General features: G+C 37.8%; 1 protein-coding gene across 5 annotated transcripts in view; it reads left to right on the top strand.

The window, feature by feature from the left end:
* LOC134754820 (maternal protein pumilio) overlaps positions 1-21049 on the top strand; it is a 528457-nt gene that overhangs the window by 458963 nt on the left and 48445 nt on the right. For all 5 annotated transcript variants that reach the window (XM_063691211.1, XM_063691209.1, XM_063691208.1 and 2 more), the window contains one exon: positions 11574-12096. In XM_063691211.1, the coding sequence (XP_063547281.1) occupies positions 11574-12096 (523 nt within the window). The remainder of the gene's footprint in view (positions 1-11573; positions 12097-21049) is intronic.

Below are 21049 nucleotides of genomic sequence, written 5' to 3'. Positions count from 1 at the left end.
TTATTTATGACCCAAACAAAACTCGCTATGTGACATATTTATGAAAAAGTTTTTTTTTCATATTATTAAAACTGAAATATTTTTTCATGTAATTCCTTAATGTACGGTAAAGTGCAAATACTTTTGTCACAAAAATATTGATTCATTTATGTCCAATAATTATCGAAATAAACAGTTTTTTGTGTCTCCTGTAAAGTAGGTTAAAAACACATGGCGACTTTTGTACGCGCAGCGACGAAATGTACTGTAAAACGTTGTACGATGCACGTGCGAAAAGATAATTCGCAAGACGTGTCGATTTCAAACACTCTTCGGTCGTGTTTTAAAATTCGCCACTCGTTGCGAATATTGCGCTTGTATCGTAAATAACTACGTGTGACAAACGTACATGGCCATGCATAAATTATCTATCCCATTATTCACTTAAAAATAAAATAATAAATGATCGTACAAAAACATTGCATATAAAACATGTTCTATATTGCATAAAACCGTCTACTAAGAGACAGTTTTCATTGTCATGTATTTTCAAGTGACAGTGTTACGGCATGGTTACGGCCAATCAGAGCGACTAATTTAAAAATAGACCAATAGTATTTCGGGTCGGTGAAATTGACCAATCATAATCTTGGTCGAAGAAAACCCATACCTAAACTTTGACTTTGCAATTGGTCCGCTAGTGAGCATGCGTATTCTAATTTTGTAGCCTTTTATAAGCTGATTTTTTTTGAAGTTAGTCATCCATGTTTATTATCAATCGCTGATAAGACCAAATTATTGTACCTGTGTTTTAACGAATTAATGATTTATCACTACATAGTATAAAACAAAGTCGCTTTCCGCTGTCTGTATGTCTGTCCCTATGTATGCTTAGATCTTGCAGTTGATGCGGTTTTTTTCTAATAGATAGTGATTCAAGAGGAAGGTTTATATGTATAATTTGTAAAGGTTTTGTGTAAATTAGTTGAACCACCCGTGCGAAGCCGGGGCGGGTCGTCTAGTGATTTATAATAAGATACCTAAGTTAGTACGACTTGGTTTGGGAATATTTTCTTACTCCGAATCCCTACTAATACAATAAATGCGAAAGTAGTAGTCCAATGTTATAATATGTAAATAAATGAGGAGTGTCTTTTCAAAAGGGTTTATGTCTCTATGAAAAGACTCCTGAAGTACATAATTAAAAAAATATATTTTGTTTTATCGCAGAGCTCGCGACATGTAACCCCGGCCTATGAATTTTTGACATGTCTTCTCGGTACCTAAATTCGAGCACTGTCGATTTTTCCTTACGTTTGCGGTATAACTCATCATTATATTATAAAACTACATAAAAATGTTAGAAATTTTAAAATTTAAATGTATAAAAATATGGGGGGGGGGGGGGTAATGAAATAGGTAAAACAACACAGAATTATTTCAATCGTTACATAACTGACAGGCATTGACGACTATGTCAGTTAAATAAATTAATAATTAAAAAACTAAGTTTTATTGTGTGAAACAAAACACAATCTCAAATACTTTAGAGTATCTTATTTTATTTTATTTTTCTTTATTGGGGAAAAAAACAGACATAGGAAGATAATATAAAACGAAGAGAATGGTTTTTACATTAATAGGTGCAACCTACATCCTGAGACAATTCCCACTAAGATTTATAAATCAAGAGTGTATAAGTGGCATTGTCATCGGATTGAGGTACTTATAACATGTGTGGTAGGTATAGTAGATAGGTACTAAACTAATAATGATACACTGACGATTATAGTAGTAATTACAGTGCTGACAAGATTCAATCACATAACATTTGAGAACTACACATTTATTATGATGAATGTAAGGCTAAGTTTGTATTGGGCCAAAATTATTTCGTTAATATGATGAACCATATCTTTTTTACTCTGGATATCAACATTCCCACTAAATATTATATTTAAAAAAAAACCGGCCAAGTGCGAGTCAGACTCGCGCACCGAGGGTTCCGTACTTTTTAGTATCTGTGAAAATTTCAAATGTCTAGCTATCACGGTTCATGAGATACAGCCTGGTGACAGACAGACGGACAGACGAACAGCGGAGTCTTAGTAAAAGGGTCCCGTTTTTACCCTTTGGGTACAGAACCCTAAAAAAGATGTCATTATCGGCATGGTACACGATTCGGTAAAAACGCCCAAATATCTAATTTACAAACGAACAAAAGATTACATAGTTGCAATTTTTTTTAGTAATTCGTCAATACTAATTTAGGTAGAAGAAGGGCGTGGGTTATGTGGGCGTGTCTTTGCCCCGCCCAACTACGACCCGCCTTCGCCCTTTACCACCTTTGCTCCGTTTAAAACATACTTGTAGAATTGTCCTCAAAACATAAAAATCGGCCAAGTGCGAGTCGGACTCGCGCACCGAGGGTTCCGTACATTACATAATTTTAACAATCTATTTTTTATGAGAAACGTGAGTGAAAGGTAAATTGCGGTTTACGATTTTGACGTATTAAAAAAAACTACTTACCAGATCTCGTTCAAACCAATTTTCGGTGGAAGTTTACATGGTTAATGTACATCATATATTTTTTTCAGTTTTATCATTCTCTTATTTTAGAAGTTACAGGGGGGGTGGGACACACATTTTACCACTTTGGAAGTGTCTCTCGCGCAAACTATTCTGTTTAGAAAAAAATTAGTAGTAGTAGTAGTAGTAAATCACTTTATTGTACAAAACAAAAATTGTTAACATGAAATTCATATAAATTTAGGTACAAAGGCGAGCTTATCCCTATAAGGGATTTCTTCTAGCTAACCTTAGAGTAAATGAGTGGAAAATTCGAATTAGATAGATAGACAAACTATGTTAGAAACCTCAATATCATTTTTGAAGACCTATCCATCCACGTATGGGTTTGATGAAAAAAAAAATTTTTTTGAGTCAGTTCCAAGTATGGGGAACCCCCAAAATTTATTGTTATTTTTTTATTTTTGTGTGAAAATCTTAATGCGGTTCACAGAATATATCTACTTACCAAGTTTCAACAGTATGAGTTCTTATAGTTTCAGAGAAAAGTGGCTGTGACATACGGACGGACAGACAGACAGACATGACGAATCTATAAGGGTTCCGTGTTTTGCCATTTGGCTACGGAACCCTAAAAATACAACTTAGTTTCAAAATTTAAGTATTTTTTAAACTTCCAAAAAGGAAGGTACCATTCGATTCTTTACATTTTATGTAAAAAAATATTGTATAGCAACAATACATAATCGCAATAGTTCACAGACAAAATCGCAGTAATTTCCATTTTTCATACATGGAAAATTCGAAGCGGTTTCTAATTAGCTACGTTACATCGTGACATCACGAATGTCACGATGTATTGCCATTTTGTTAGGGGCGTTTCGTCAGTAAAGTGCGATTGTCAGACTTTGACTAGGTATCATTTTTGTGACTTTTGTATTGCTTTAAGACAATGGGTCCCATTACCCATTACCCATACAGGCATTTCATCCTGGAAACAAACTTGATCGACTGATACCATTCATAAAAAATTGACAACTACCCTATAGATTATTTAATATGTCAGTGTCTCACGGAAGTTTTGTCATAGAGTAAGTATTACATACTACGCCTTAAACAGTTTTTTGACAAGTTTTCACAGAGATTTTGTTGCTAATACTAATGAATATGACATTGATGCATCAAGGCGGTTTGTTTACAGGGACCTACCGCGAAACGCAAAAATATAAATTTCGTTATCTGCTGCTCTATCGTTCCAATATTCATTTCGTTGTTTGTTCTAGCATATGCTAGAGTGATAGAGAGGCAGATAACGAAATTTAGATTTTCATATTTCGCAGTAGACCCTCTGAATGTGTGCTAGTGGCTCCCGCTACGCAGTTTTGCGTAATATTCCCTATTATGTAGGAAGCTATCTGACAAATCAGCGTACCTATTGTTTTGTGTTACGGGTTCACAAAGGCGAAATATTTGTAACATTGTCGACTTGTACTGACTTATGAGAAATTATTGTTATAAAGACTACATCGTTTAGTATAAATATAAGTTGACAGACATTTACTTTGATAAAGAAACAATAAACTAATTTAAATTTATGTTAAATGTGTGGACAAATGGTGTACTATAAAAGCAATCACTTACAGAAAACTTGCTAAGCTTGAAAATGTCAGTGTTGGTGCAATCCAAACTGTCATTAAAACGTTTAGGCAAGAGTATACTTTTAGAATCAGAACGAAGTCTTCAAATCTGAACTTGGACAAAAAAGAAAGTGATGGTTGCCTGGCGTACAAAACCAACAAGCGGGCTTCTGTTGGTATGGTTCAACGTACCAAAAGAAACAATTTAAAGGCGTACTAAAAGCAAAGACACCCGATATGAAGACCCGAAAAACAAAAATAATGGTTTGTAATTTACATGACACATTTCTCAAAGAAAAATGAGTGTGTAATAAATTAATAATGGACGAATTTCACATGTCTCGACATGTGAAATTTGGATTAGGAAAAGCTACCGGGACCTACAGTAAAAGAGCAGGTGTCAGTGACTCGGAAAAACCTTTTTTCACCTGACATTAGAATAATTTTTAAGAAAAAAAAACCAACTTCAATGGGGGATGCCGTTGAAAGGTTGATGGTGCACTCCAGACAATGATATGAAAAAGACAGCATCTTTTGCCTAACTAAAAGGAGGTAAAACCACCCACGTTTCTAGTAGAATTTCGTTTCTGTAAGGGTCATGGTTCTAACCTAACCTAACCCAATGTTCTGATAGCATTTCGTTTCTGTAAGGGTCACAGTTCTAACCTAACCTAACCCACTTTTCTGATAGCAGTTCGGTTCTGTGAGGATCGCAGTTCAAAAAATAGTCCAGGTCCAAGTTTGGGTCTGGCTCCATAACGAAGAGAATAAATCGCCAAACGTGAACTATGTGTCGTTGAAGAGTTCCATTCTGACCATCATCAGCAGTTCCACTTCATCAAATGTCACTTTATTTATTTAAATGATGGAGTTGTTGATGAAAATACAAAAATCACTATATGTCTGCCTTTCACATTTGAGGAGTTCCCTCGGTTCCTTATGGATCCCATCATCAGACCTCGAGCTTGACAAAAATGTGTCTTGAAAACGTAACTTGCAAAACAAACATAAAAAAGAAGACAAATCGCCAAACGTGAATTATGCGTCGTTAAAGAGTTCCATTCTGATATTTCTGATCATCATCAGCAGCTGCACTTCATCAAATGTCACCTTTTTAAATGTAAATGCTTGATTTGTTTATGAAAATACTAAAATCACTCGATCAATCGATTCCTCATGGATCCCATCATCAGAACTGCGTTTTGACAAAAACGGGACCAATCTGTATGTATATACTTACAATCAAAAAAAGAATTTTCAAAATCGGTCCAGAAATGACGGAGTTATAGAGTAACAACCGAATTGATAACCTCCTCCTTTTGAAATCTTGAAGTCGGTTAAAAACAATGTGGTGTGTGGTCTAAAATCAATTAAAAAGTATTTACTACATCTACAATGACGGCAGATATCTAGGTAAAGGAATGTCTTAATAAACAAATCCTTCCCATAGTTAAAAGGCATTGAGTTCCGGCTATATTTTGGCCAAATTTAGCGTTTTGCCACTTTGGATCCCAAGGCTCTGCAGTGGTATGAAGAGAAAAAATCTACTTGGCGCCCCAAACTATGTACCCATTAAACTGCGCAAATCTCAGGCCAATTTAACATTTTTGGGCTATAGCCTTACTCCGAAAAAATGTCAGTCGTTAACGTGTATAGCTGCAGTGACAAAATGGTCTGCATATATGGTGTCCGATTTCTGATGTCGCCGTTCACACAGAAAGTCAGAAAATCAGCTAAAAACTAATGAGTTTTGTTTTAATGAGTATGTTTTTTACAAGCTTTTATTGAACTTGCCCTTTTTGTATGTATGTATTTGTGGGTCAAATCTTGGAAGGCATATTTGACCCACTTCTCGATTTCCGAAAGAGCTGAAAATTTACATACATATGTAAGTCGGGTGACAATGAAATATTATGGTACCATCCAGCTGATCTGATGATGGAGACAGGAGCCATATGAACTCTGACAAAACAACGCAACCTAATTGTGATTAGGGTGTTGAGAATTGTCTCGATGAGTATTAGTTGCCTAAGAAAAGTACAGTCAGCGATAATAGCTTGTATCAAAATGTGTGATTATAACCGCCATCAGTAGTAAAAGCGATTATCGATTCAATAAAAAAAAAATAGTTACGCATTAAACTAGTCATAATTAATTATTAACAATTCATTACTACTACTAACGCCATCTGTTAGAAAAATAAAGAATTAACATTAGCACGATTGTCAATTCAAACAACTAGTAATACAAACTAATGACCGCTTTATTTATTTTTAGGGTTCCGTACCCAAAGGGTAAAAACGGGACCCTATTATTTAGACTCATCTGTCCGTCTGTCTGTCACCAGGCTGTATCTCATCAACCGTGATAGCTAGACAGCTGAAATTTTCACAGATGATGTATTTCTGTTGCCGCTATAACAACAAATACTAAAAAGTACGGAACCCTCGGTGGGCGAGTCCGACTCGCACTTGTCCGGTTTTTTATTATTGTAAAATTATTTATCATGCGGAAAAGTAGCTCCCGCACGCCGCTTTTATAAGGTTTTACCATGGTTTCCCCGTTTATCACAAAACACAATTTTATTTATACGATTCTGAGAATACACATGCCATGTGAATGACGTTTAGTGACTGCTAAAAAGCATTGCCATATATAGTTTTTGATTGAATGACAGCTGCAGACTTTTCTTAGTTTTTAACTCTACGAGTATTATTATCCGAATACTAACAAAAAATTAAATATTTGGTTGATTAAATTTAAATAAGGCTGGTTATGCATCATATTCACTTGACGTCTTTACACGGCTAAATTTCGCAGGATAAGATTAACATATGTGGTTTTTCATATTAAAAAGTACCTTATGTCAATTATGTAAGGCACTATTTTATTAAGTTTTAATCTTATACCTTTTAACGAGCAATTCTTGTATAGGTATATATATTTAGGGGATCTCGGAAACGGCTCTAACGATTTCGATAAAATTTGCTATATGGGGGTTTTCGGGGGCGAATCATATATCGGTCTCCAAGATATTTTTAGTAAATGGATTAAAATGTCTTAATTTCAAAAGAACAAAGTGCAAACCCATAGTGCAAACACCGTCAATCCTGGTCTAACTAACAGTTTTTTTTTATCAATGATAAGAGTATTGTACAATAGAAATCCTCTTGATTGCCCAATGCCCAACATCAAACTACAGTCAAAGAATGAAATCTCAGTACCATTTCGTACTCGTACCTTGTCACAGTACTTGTACAATCAATAGGAAACGTGCTAGGTACGTCATACATATTATTATCATTATCATTGACAAGGTATATACGAAATAGCACTGAAATTAAATTCCTTGACCCTTCATGTACCTACGAGGAAAAACACATAATACATAAAGACAGAGGTAAAAAACAGGCGGCCTAAAGAGCGGTCTCTTCCAGACAACCTTTAGGTAACAATTTCATAAATCGAAATATATTTAATTGTTATCGCCATCTTCCTTAACGTTTTTGATGCGATTCTTTTGTATTTTTATACTAACATTTTCTGATGGAATGTTGAAGATTCATTATGTTTAGTGAAATTACATTTAACGGCTGAAAGCGAGAGATAAACGTCCCTGGTCGGGGCCGCAACCCGCGGGGCAGATAAACTCGTTACATCAGGATACGCCAAGCGCGGGCGGCGCGGCGCGGCGGCAGCCGAGAACACGCCAGCCGCCGGTATCTTTGTAATCTCGTTGTGATTCCCATTCCCGTCGACTCTGATTCTCTCCCCAAATTACCTTTTGTACTTGATCGACAATCTAATTTGCTACCAAAGTGAGTTTTCTCTATTTCTGATACTTTTACCTCTTGGACAAACATCCAAACGATACTTGTACAGAATTGTAGAGTGGTGCCTATTTTGCTGGAAAGCACGTCACGCTTCGCCGTTGTCGCTAAAAGCTTCTTGTTGACGGAGCGTTCGATTGTAGAGGCACGGCTATATTCTTGTATTTATAATTGATTGCTTTGTCACGTAATTTGTTTGCCAACGCCTTCCAAGATAGGACGAGAGATTCCCAGGGGAGTAGCGTGCTACCTTCCCTTTCATTATCAGTTTTGTAAACAGTTCAATATATTTAGGTACCATTCTACATTATTTCCTCAAGTGTTGACTACGGCGATTAAATGAAAAACCGGCCAAGTGCGAGTCGGACTCACGCACGAAGGGTTCCGTACCATTACGCAAGACGGCAAAAAAATCATGTTTGTTGTATGGGATCCCCACTTAAATATTTATATTATTCTGTTTTTAGTATTTGTTGTTATAGCGGCAACAGAAATACATCATCTGTTAAAATTTCAACTGTCTAGCTATCACGGTTCATGAGATACAGCCTGGTGACAGACGGACAGACAGACAGCGGAGTCTTAGTAATAGGGTTCCGTTTTTACACTTTGGGTACGGAACCCTAAAAATAAAAATATAATAAACGTAAAACATATTTATCACATCAATGCGTAATCATAATATGGTTAAGTAGAAATCTTTGCAATTGCAAAAACATACTTTCGATACATACTTTATATTCTTATGAATACATCGTTATCGAAGGAGCAACAACGATTTGACAGTAGTGAAAAATTATGACAAATAAATAATAAATTACAGATGTGACATTCCATCGAATGAATAACGTTTATATGTAGCTATGGGTTCAACATGTAGCAGAATTGAATTTAGCCGGGAATACACATGCTATTGGCATGATAACAATTTTTTAAATCCCTTTTAATATTGTCGGTACACGGTACTTTTGCTTTAGTTTTAGTTTCACCTGTCCCGTTGTCTGTCAAATCTTGCAAGTTAAATTTGACCCACTTCCCGGTTTCCGATGAAGCTGAAAATTTACAAGATTGCTATTAATATTTTTTGGCAACCATATTGATCTAAAAAAAGTGCCACGATTTTTCAAAACTGCTGGCTGAACCTTAATAATAACTACATTCAAACCTTTCAAAATCTTTTATTTCGCGCCACTCGAAAATGTGGCAATAAATGGTGTAATCTTGACAAGAAAATGGCACTTCGTTTTACACCTGAACCAACAGTCCAACAATGTTTTAAATGTACTATGTACTTACTAGGTTATATAATATACACTTTTGAACTAATCTCAGCCCACCATGTTCGTTAGGCCGTTTATGGTAGTTTTTAATCCTTTTAAAAATAAGAAATCGTCGTGTAAGCCGCTTCTAAGCGTTAATAAAAAAACCGGCCAAGTGCGAGTCGGACTCGCGCACGAGGGGTTCCCGTACCATTACGAAAAAAAACAGCAAAAAAATCAAGTTTGTTGTATGGGAGCCCCATTTAAATATTTATATTATTCTGTTTTTAGTATTTGGTGTTATAGCGGCAACAGAAATACATCATCTGTGAAAATTTCAACTGTCTAGCTATCACGGTTCATGAGATACAGCCTGGTGACAGACGGACAGACGGACAGCGGAGTCTTAGTAATAGGGTCCCGTTTTTACCCTTTGGGTACGGAACCCTAAAAATGGCTTCGGCTATTATTCCATACCTCTCTGCCGTTCGTCATCTCATCATTCTCCTGCTTTCATTTCATATCATCTATCTCAGTCTTTTCCTTGGTTTTCCTTTTTCTCCCATCCCTCCACACCCATATCTTATTCCTAATGAGTACCTTTCGCGTCACATGACTTTCATGTCTCGTCATCACATGCCCAATATGCGCATAAGGTTCATCCGATTAATTAATAATCAGCCAGGAAATGCCTATTTTCTCCGCATCGACTAGCATGTAACTACTGGACCTGGTGCTTATTGCTATAGAATTTCTTTGAATTTATACACAAAGAAATTACAAGCAGGCAGACACCTTTATGTTGGACAAAATATTTATTAAAACGTAATTAGATACGAAATAATGTCGACACACAGTATTTACACTGCCGGGATCTACCAGATGAGCCAGAGGGACAGAAGCGGAGCCCGTCACTAATAACCTCGTAATTGGTATCGGAAGCTCGGTGCAGCCGGATTACTGAGCGTCTAATTGAATGCGAGGCGCCACTGCCACGGCGCCTGGCTGATACCTTACGACAGAAGATACTTAATTCTGTTGCGGTCAAGTTGGTCTATTTTGCGCCGTGTGCACGTGCGCAACCCGCGCTTGACTCTTGCACCGGCGCCTCCCCAATTACACTGCTCCGATGAATTAAATTGCCGTGTAGCCAAGAGGCTGCCGCCGGAATCAGTTAGAAGATCAAACGTAACTCCGGCCCAAATGAGACTTTGGATTTACCCACCGCAAAGTTACGACATTAGATAATGATTCCGTGTCAATTAGCTAATGAAAAATAAAAGAGGGTGCGATACTTAAATGCGAAATTAAAATTACGGTGATGGTTCGACGTCTGTTTTAGTAGTCATATTTCAACATAATGACGAGTCGATAAAAAAATATCTTACTTTTTTCTATAATTTTAGGTTGATCGATCTTGGGAGTAAAGAGTCCTGCTTAAAATAACATATTTTATAGTTAGGGTAGTTAGGGAAGTCCCGATCCCGACTCCAGATTTGCAAACGAGCAATGGAGCGCAGCATACTTATGTGTCCGCAGAACCGATCGGGTTAGGAACACCGAACTGCGCTCCAAAATTGGTATTATATTTGTATTAAGGCCGCCAAGCTCAAGTGGGGTTTGGGTGGGATATGCATCCAGATCGGTGGGCCAAATTGGCTACCCAAAAAGGACACCGCAGGTTAGCCGGGTAAGAGGCATACCAAAATAGAGATGGCGGGACGACCTCAACTGCAGCGACTACTGGCGCACGGTGGGCTGAAAATCGCCTTTCATAGAAATAGAAACTTAATTTTTACGTTAGTTTTTTTATTGAAAGAGCTTTGTTTGGCTATAATTTACATCTCAGAAAAGCACAATCGGAATAGGACAAACTGCGAAATCTCTTGGACAGATTTGCTCACTGCTTGGCTCCCATACAAAAAACGTGATTATTTTGCCGTTTTTTGCGTAATCGTAGGGATCCCTTCGTGCGCGAGTCCGTTTCGCACTTGGCCGGTTTTTATAGATAATGATACAAATACGCGAAATTATTAATAAAAAGATCTTGCTGAGTTCTATATACGAAGAATGCTTACTGTACGTGGTTTGAAACAGCATGTGCGGCGGTCTGCGGCTAAGCTTTGTTATTATCTGTTTAAGCCATTGTATTCATTAGAGCGCCAGCGCTCAACGACACTACTGTAATAATGTAACACCAGCTATTAACAGCTGCCTCCACAATTATAAAATATATGCCTACACCATATGCCTATATATGCAGCCTTTAATCCTAGAAAGTAATTAATGGCTTAAAAAACAACTCAAATAATGAATGGCATTTAACTTTGTTTCAGCAACTGTTCCGATCGCAACAAGCAGCGGCAGCCGGTGGGCAAGCAGCAGCAGCTCAATTGCAGCTTTTACAACAGCAGCAGCAACAGCAGTTCCAACTACAACAACAGTTAGCAGCGCAACAGGCGTTTACGCAGGCGCCTTATGTCATAAATGCTGGGCAGGAAGGTGCGCCCTATGTGAGCGCGTTAATCGCCGGAGTACCCCCTTATTACGGAGTGGCAGCCCCATGGGGAGTTTATCCAGGCCTAGTTGCCCAACCCGCCCAACAGCAGGGTCAACAGCCACGCCGACCTCTGACGCCCCAACAAGGGGAGCAGCAAGTGAACGGACAAGGGCAATACGTTATCCCATACTATGACCCCGGATCTCTGGTCATGGGTGGACGCAATGGCACGCCGTTAAGACTCGTATCACCAGGCGGTGTGCTAGCGCCGCGACAATATCAACCGGCACCTACCCACCCAGCCGCTTCTGCCGCCCCGCCCGCCGGCGCACAATCCCAGCCACCACAGCAACAACCTGGTATGTACACAAGTTCATTCTTGCGTGCACCTTACATGTATTGCTGCTACTATAAACTAGATAAAATCCCAATTACTCCTTGCCCTAACCTAACCCATTCAAATACGGGTAATTGTGGCATAGGCGTAAGTGTCTGGCCTTCACATTGGGGCCTGTTTACTTACTTACACATTGATTAGTGTTTATTGCGAGTTCATCAGTTCGTACATTTGCTACTTGCGTTTAGTGGCAAATGTATGAACTCGCAATAAACACTAATCCGTGTGTAAACAAGCCCAATATGAAGGCCAGCCACACTTATCCATATGCCACACTTACCCGTATTGACCTTATTTAATATTTTATCATCATCATAAACTTCCTAGAGTTGTCCCGGATTTTCGCCGAGGCTCGTGGGAGCCTAGGGTCCGCTCTGCATCGGTCCGGTCGCTTCATCTTTTTGAGAACCTTTCTACCAGCTACTAGCGAGTAGGTACGGTGAAAAACTAAGGTCAAGGCAGTAGGCTTTAAAATCTGGTTTTACAGTACATTTCTTCGTTTAAAATCTGATTTTTACAGTACATTTCGTCGTTTTGATTTTTTTTGCAACATCTCGGAGAGAAATATTTGTACTTTGTAAAAACATTGACACTACTTTCTTTTGCAATGCAGGCAGGGTCCAATGGCACAGATTAATAAATAGTTACTACGTAACAGATACATCATTCCCATACAAAAGCGAAAATACCTACTCTATAATAGCCTACAAAATCTTAATAATAATACCTGCTGCTCAGGACGAGAAGAAATGTACCATAAGTATGCGCACAAAGAGTCGAGACTGCCTTGCTCGCCGTGCGAGCCACGTGCCAACGCGTCATCGTAAGAATGCGCTAGGGTTGTACTGTTACTTATGTTATTATTGTAATAAAACGAATGTTGCGAATCAACCATATTTTATATTAGTCAATCAAATATTTAAAAACAACACTTATAATACCTGACTCAAAAAACTCCTTAATTTACGATTTATCTACTTATGTTCAAAGAAATAAATAGTGACAAAATTCATAAAGATAGATTTAAAATACTACTCACCTTTCTTCGTCTCTCAGAAATGAAAAAACCGGCCAAGTGCGAGTCGGACTCGCCCACCGAGGGTTCCCTACTTTTTAGTATTTGTTGTTATAGCGGCAACAGAAATACATCATCTGTGAAAATTTCAACTGTCTAGCTATCACGGTTCATGAGATACAGCCTGGTGACAGACGGACAGCGGCAGCGGAGTCTTAGTAATAGCATAGAGTAACTTTAGTATAAGTAGTAAGTAAGAGCGGTACTGTCATAGTAAATTTTGTAACCCCAGTAAATTCACTGCCATCTGTCGACACACTTTAAAACTAAAAATGACGATTTATAAAAATACGATAGAATGTATTTAAATATAGATATATGATTTTTTTTATTTGCATTAATTATTTTTATGATTTTGACCCATTTTCGTTCACTGATATGCGTTAAAATTGTTAAATAACAAACGAAACCGTCAACGCCATCTATACGACTGTAGGCCAAAACTAGTAGCGCCCTCTGAACGAGAATCAAATTTTCTTGATTTTCGAGGCACGTTTTTTCCTTAGACTGTATCCATCTATTACGAAGTTATATCTATCTTTGGTAATAGGGTGCCGTTTTTACCCTTTGGGTAAGGAACCCTAAAAAAACGACAAATTTTCTTTTGTTTTTTGACTTTTACACCCATCTACTGCACAATAATTACGTGGTTTCGGCATTTCGAAGCGTAAGCGCGGGAAACGTGCGGTGCGAGCGCTCAGGCGGGCGTTCGGCGGCCCTCTGTCGATTATATCGTCGACGATACGCCGAGCGGTAGGCATATAGCGCGTGGCTTTGAGCGAGTGAAGGAGGCCTGCCAATGGTCCCCGTTTTCTGCCAATCTTGGGCAGATATTCAAAAGTCAAAGTGTTGCCGAACTTATTTATCAGTTTGTATAAAGACTGTACACGATAAAACCCGGCCACGCATGATATGGTAAATCTTTTAAATGAATGTGAATTTTCAAGCAGCACTTTTTTTTACAATTTGTGGTTATCAAACTACATAAAACCTATTTTTTAGTTGCGTAGACTAAAATGACATTTCATGTGTTGCTAGTTTTTTACGTCCTATAAATAGCAAAGAGGATATTATAAGAATAATAAGATAGAGCGGTACTGTCATAGTAAATTTTGTAACCACTGTAAATTCAGTGCCATCTATCGATACACTTTAAAACTAAAAATGAAGATTTATAAAAATACGATAGAATGTATTTAAATATAGATAAATGATTTTTTTTTATTTGCATTAATTATTTGTATGATTTTGACCCATGTTCTTTCACTGATATGCGTTAAAATTGTTAAATAACAAACGAAACCGTCAACGCCCTCTATACGAGAGTAGGCCAAAGGTAGTGGCGCCATCTGATCGAGAATCAAATTTTCTTGATTTTCGAGGCACGTTTTTTCCTTAGATTGTAAACATCTTTTACGGAGTTATATCTATCTTTGTAAATAGTGATGTGCTACAACCGGTACTAACCGAAAATAAACTATTGGGAGGTACTTATATTTGTTGATGAAGTGTCTGTAACACAATGAATGGATAATCCGTGACGTGCTAAAAGGGGACACTAGGAGAGGTATTAAAAAGGATGAAATAGTGTAGGTAAAAATGTGAGGTGAAGGCTTCTTAAGGGCTCACCCCTTAAGAAGCCCTCACCTGGAATAAAAAGTATCCTATGTCCTTCCCCGGGACTCAAACTACCCCTATTCAACTAAATCGGTTCAGCTGTTTAAGCGTGAAGAGGTAACAGATAGACAGACAGACAGACAGACAGACACTTTCGCATTTATAATATTAAGTATGGATTTCCTATCATGTAGCGAGTAGATTTCATTTATTGTTTATTCTGAATCTAAAATTAATTTAATATTCATCGGTTATTCACAAACCGAAATTTAAAAAATCAGCACTCTTTGTTTTAAGCTGGTATCATTGTTTCTACGTTTGACATTTGTGGTTGTCATTTTAGTCTACGCAATTAAAAAATAGACTTTACCTAATAGAATTACAAACGCAATATAACATTAGCTTATCTGTGACTTTGAGCGTTATATATTCTACAGTACCTAAAATTTTTTGTCCACGGTCTTCTGACAGTCTTTACCAAGAACAGTTTTTCTTTTGAATTAGATAAGCCAAATTATACCTTATTAAATAAAACCTTACCTACCTTACCTAACCTAACCTACCTACCGGCCCCTTTACCCCCCTAAATAACCTGTACATCCTAAATAACCCGTAAGTAACCTGTCGATTTTGTCGGTGAAATATTGCGTTTATGTATATTGTTGCTGTACAATATTTTTTTATCGAATGGTAATGGTACCATTACTTTTTTCCTATTTGGAAGTCATTTTTTTTAACTGCAGTCTTGTGTTTATTTGTGCCGTTTTCAATCAAAAGGGTACTTATTGTCAATACTTTGCTTGTCAATACGGCGCTATTTCCTTAAAGCTTCAATTTGAAATCAACCTTATCGACAACCGACAATGTGGTACCTTTTAGTTGAAAACGTAACATCTATTATTCCCATATATTTTATAAGTTTCCAATTTATTGTGATAAATTGCTTATTTTCTATCTATTTAACTAGATTTAGTTATAAAACTCAACATGTGGAAACAACCCTTTTCGACTTTTTGACTCCCATACAAAAACGACTTTCAGTGTTTGGAGTAGAAAGTCTTCCTGGCTACCTCAAGTAGAAAAGAGTTTCAAAAACGATTTTTTTGGTAAGATGACATCCTAATGTGCATAAAACAGCTTGTGAAATAAAAATATAAACACAATTGTGGCTTTGTAGCAGGAAGCGAGTGAAGATTATCAAAAAACCCTAGACAAAATATAAAAGATATAATGGAATATATTCGGCGAAATTTCACACACGCCCATACTTTGTAATATGATTGTATTTTTATTATATAGTCATCATTCGCTTGCCCTTATCCCATTCATTTGGGATCGGCGCAGCATGTCTTTTTCTTCCATACCTCTCTCTCGCCCGTCATCTCATCACTCACTCGCATTCGTTTCATATCATCTCTCACACAGTCCATCCACCTTTTCCTCGGTTTTCCTCTCCCGATACTTCCCTCCACATTCATTCGTAATAGGCGATTCGCTCTTACTTTTTCTACTATAGGTGCAACTTTCAGGCTTCCTCTTATATACTCATTCCTTATCCTATCCATTCTTGTCACTCCACACATCCATCTTAACATTCTCATTTCCGCTACATGCAATCTCTTTTCATCCGTCACCTTTAGGGCCCAACACTCTGACCCATACATTACGACAGGTCTTATGATGGTTTTATATATCTTACCCTTCAATCGAAGAGGCATTTGAGCGTCGCAAATGGTTCCCTTGACCTGCCGCCATTTCATCCATCCTGTGCTAATCCGGTTTTTCACGTCACGGTCAATATCGCCGTCGCACTGTACGAGCGAACCGAGGTACTTGAAGTCGGAGCAGACAGGCAATGTAACGCCATCGAGTTCTATGGCAGTTAAACCGGAGAGACCGCCGAAATCGCAGAACATATGTTCAGTTTTACATCTGCTGATCTTCAGGCCAACATTCTCCAGGTTTCGCCGCCATTTCTCAAGTCTGCTCTGTACCTCGAGTCCGTCTTCACCCACAAGCACAATGTCATCAGCGAAAAGCATACACCAGGGTGCCTCTTCCTGTATGTCCGACGACAGAGCGTCCATAATAAGCAGGAAGAGGTAGGGACTTAGAGCCGATCCCTGGTGCAAGCCTACCATGACACTGAACCTGTCGGTGGTGCCATTAGCTGACCGGACGCGTGTACAACATCGATTGTACATGGACCGAATTAGCTCCACATACTTCCCAGGCACGCATTTCTCTTTCAGAGCCCACCACAAAACCTCTCGGGGTACTCGATCGTATGCCTTTTCAAGGTCCACAAACACCATATGCAGGTTCTTTTTAGCATGTTTGTATTTTTCGCACAGTTGGCGAAGTGCAAAAATGGCGTCTGTTGTACCTCTCCCTGGCATAAATCCGAATTGGTTTTGTGTTATGTCACTCTCGTCTCTCAGGCGTCTCTCTATCACTTTTTCCCATACTTTCATGCTATGTGACATGAGCTTTATTCCTATATAGTTGTTGCATTCCTGTATATCCCCTTTGTTCTTAAAAATGGGCACCAGCAAACTGTCGCACCATTCGTCAGGAATGGTTTCTTCATGCAACAACTTATTGAAGAACAAAGTCAGCCACTTACATCCATCCTCACGCAGTACCTTCCATACTTCTCCTGGTATATCATCTATACCAGGTTTTTATTATATGTCCATTCGGTAAAAATATATACCATCATGCATGGCCGGATTATATCTTGTACAGTCTTTATGCCTGCAGGACTGATCTTATACCTTTTGGCAAGTTTTGTCATGGTTATATCCTTTTTTTTTTCACCAGTCGCCCCAGTAATTTTCCGTTGCTCTCCTAATCCGTCCCATATTAAAAAAAATATAGAAATGCTAGATTGTTTCTGACATTAAATGATATAGCTAATTACTCTAGGCTCCCATGAGCCTCGCCAACAATCCGGGTCAACGCTAGGAAGATGATGATGATGTTCAAATATTAAATAATGTGAAAAAAACTTTATTAATTGAAGTTTCGTATATATACGTATATTTACAGGATGCTAAAGTAAAATTAATATCCGGCACCCACCACTATCACCTGGGTTATATTAGTGCGTTACCTACGAGTATTACTAACGTAGACACGCATTCATTGACATACTAGCGACCCGCCCCGGCTTTGCACGGGTAGTTCAACTAATTTACACAAAACCTTTACAAATTATACATATAAACCTTCCTCCTTAATCCCTCTATCTATTAAAAAATACCGCATCCAAATCCGTTGCGCAGTTTTAAAGACCTAAGCATACATAGGGACACATATACAGACAGCGGAAAGCGACTTTGTTTTATACTATGTAGTGATTGTGTACATAAATGAAGTACAGCTAAGGATGGTATTACACATGTTTAATTTCTTGGTCCAATGTTATTGCGTCTCACTCTTTCATTGAGCATAATGTGAGGCGCAAATACACATTGGACCAAGATATTGGACAGGTGTAATAGCAACCTAAGCAGTAACCGACCTAACCGTACTGTCACAGCTTTAAATATATTATTATCTCCTATATTTTCTAAATTGATGCAACTTACTGTATATGGCCTATTCAAATTCATGCAAGGACCACTCACGTGTACAGTGTTCATGTATATGAACAATATAAACTCTAGTTGCTACATAAGGTCAGGGTCCAGAGATCTCGGCACTTGTACTGAACGCTGCTTGCATTCGAGCAGCTTGAGCATAATACGGTAACAGATTCACCTGATACTTGGTTCCCGGTCCACTTGCCGGAATCTCGCTGGTGGCGTCGACCTCCGCGATTGACCAGCTACAGGTTCTGCTCCCCCATTCACCGCAGGTGGCACCTCCGCATTCCACTGCTCGGCCAGCAACTCCTGGTTGGCCGCAGGCAGCAATTATTCTCATATTCAAACCTCTGAAATATTATTAAAACAAATAATCTTTGACAACTGAATGGCAGCTGGTTACTTCTCCAGCATTGAATGGATTCCGATATATTTTGCAAACCTTGACCCTGGTTTACAATTAATTGAAACCTGAAAACAAGTACCTATTAATTAGCCTCATGCATGAAGTTTATATTTGAACGAAATATGTTTTATTTGGATGTTTGTTACCGTTATATCATGTTACAAATGCATTTCCGTTTTTAAATTACCATTTACTTACTTAAAACAAAGATAGATATAACTCCGTAATAGATGGATACAGTCTAAGGTAAAAACGTGCCTCGAAAATCAAGAAAATTTGATTCTCGTTCAGAGGGCGCTACTAGCTTTGGCCTACTGTCATATAGATGGCGTTGACGGTTTCGTTTGTTATTTAACAATTTTAACGCATATCAGTGATAGAACATGGGTCAAAATCATAAAAATAATTAATGCAAATAAATAAAATCATTTATCCATATTTAAATACATTTTATCGTATTTTTATAAATCTTCATTTTTAGTTTTAAAGTGTGTCGACAGATGGCAGTGAATTTACTGGGGTTACAAAATTTGCTATGACAGTACCGCTCTAGTATAAGTTACTCTATGTTATTAAGTAATCAATTTTCCCATAAGAAAGCTGTAGGGGCTCTCCCCTACAGCTTCAGCTATATCTTACCTCCGGTTAAATCGAAGAACCTCTAGTTTTCCCATTAAACGACCTAGTTTATTTACATGTAAGGCGTAAGACACGAAAGAGAAAATATCTGGGGGCACGGCAGTGCCTCCGCTAAGTCGGGCAAAAGAAAGAAGCACGGCCGTACCATCCTTTTCTCTAAGCCATTCAGGCCATTTTCAACGTCCTGTAATTGGGTAGGTAAAGTTTTTTGAAGATAGGAAAATTATATTTTTATCCGATAGTATTCGTCATAACGATCACGGAAATGCAGCTCTTTTATTTTTATTTCGTATTAATATATTTTTTAAGTGACCGAGATGACGTTTGTGAAATTTAATAGCAGATCAGATCAGGCCCTGTGCACGTGATTTAATTGATGAGATAGAAAAAAAACGATGTCAACTGTCAGTGTCACTTAGCTGTCATTGCCGAAAAATAACAGACATAACGGCCCAACCCTTTCTGTTACCTTGCGATTTAGTGTTATCATATGGTTATCATTGAGATTTTTGACGACCTCAGCACGACCCAAGGACTTCTGATTCCCCACGACATCTGCGAGTATTTGGACAAAGATTGAATCTACTTTCGACAACTTGGCACTGCTTATTGGACAACGTTTTCTTCCCTTACGACGACCCGACCCCTGCGCTGACCCATTGGACTGAGTTTTGCAAGAAGGATGAGCGAGTTTATGCGAGCAGATTTTACAAACTTGCCCCACATGGATCTAGTTATAATTTTAAATTATTATTATAACAGTGATAAGCACAATGCCGCCGAAAGAGGAGCGAAGGCCCTCCTGTACGTATCCGTGAAATACATACATTAAACATTTTGTTATTAAAATTTTTCGGCAATGACAGCTAAGTGACACTGACAGTTGACATCGATTTTTTTTCTATCTCATCAATTAAATTACGTGCACAGACATTAATGCCTGATCTGCTATTAAATTTCACAAACGTCATTCCGGTCACTTAAAAATATATATTTAATAAATAATACGAAATAAAAATAAAAGAGCTGCATTTCCGTGATCGTTATAACGAATAATATCGGATAAAAATATAATTTGCCTATCTTCAAAAAACTTTACCTACCCAATTTTGTGTTGGCTAAAGCTAGAACCCTTAATTTTCAGTAACATACAGAGCATAATATGATTTAGATATATTTCCATTATAATTTGAACTTGTAGTTTAAGAATTATTGCACGTCTAAGTTCCTTAATCCTTAGATTTGTCACTGTCACACTCACTGACTGATTTTGCCTAATTGCCTAATTATTATAATATTGCCTAATAATGTAGAAAAGGAGGTTTAACCACACACTTTTCTAGTAGCATTTCGTTTTTGTAAGGGTCGCAGTTCTAACCTAACCTAACCTACTTTTCTGATAGCATTTCGTTTCTGTAAGGGTCACAATTCTAACCTAACCTAACCCACGTTTGGGTCTGGGTCCATAAGGAAGAGAACAAATCGCCAAACGTGAACTATGTGTCATTGAAGAGTTCCATTCTGATCATCATCAGCCATTCCACTTCATCAAATGTCACTTTTTTAAATGTAAATGCTGGATTTGTTG

The sequence above is a fragment of the Cydia strobilella genome, chromosome Z (assembly GCF_947568885.1).
Source record: "Cydia strobilella chromosome Z, ilCydStro3.1, whole genome shotgun sequence".
Lineage (NCBI taxonomy): Eukaryota > Metazoa > Arthropoda > Insecta > Lepidoptera > Tortricidae > Cydia > Cydia strobilella.
The sequence above is the reverse complement of the archived record's forward strand: the minus strand, read 5'-3'. Positions and strand labels throughout refer to the sequence as shown.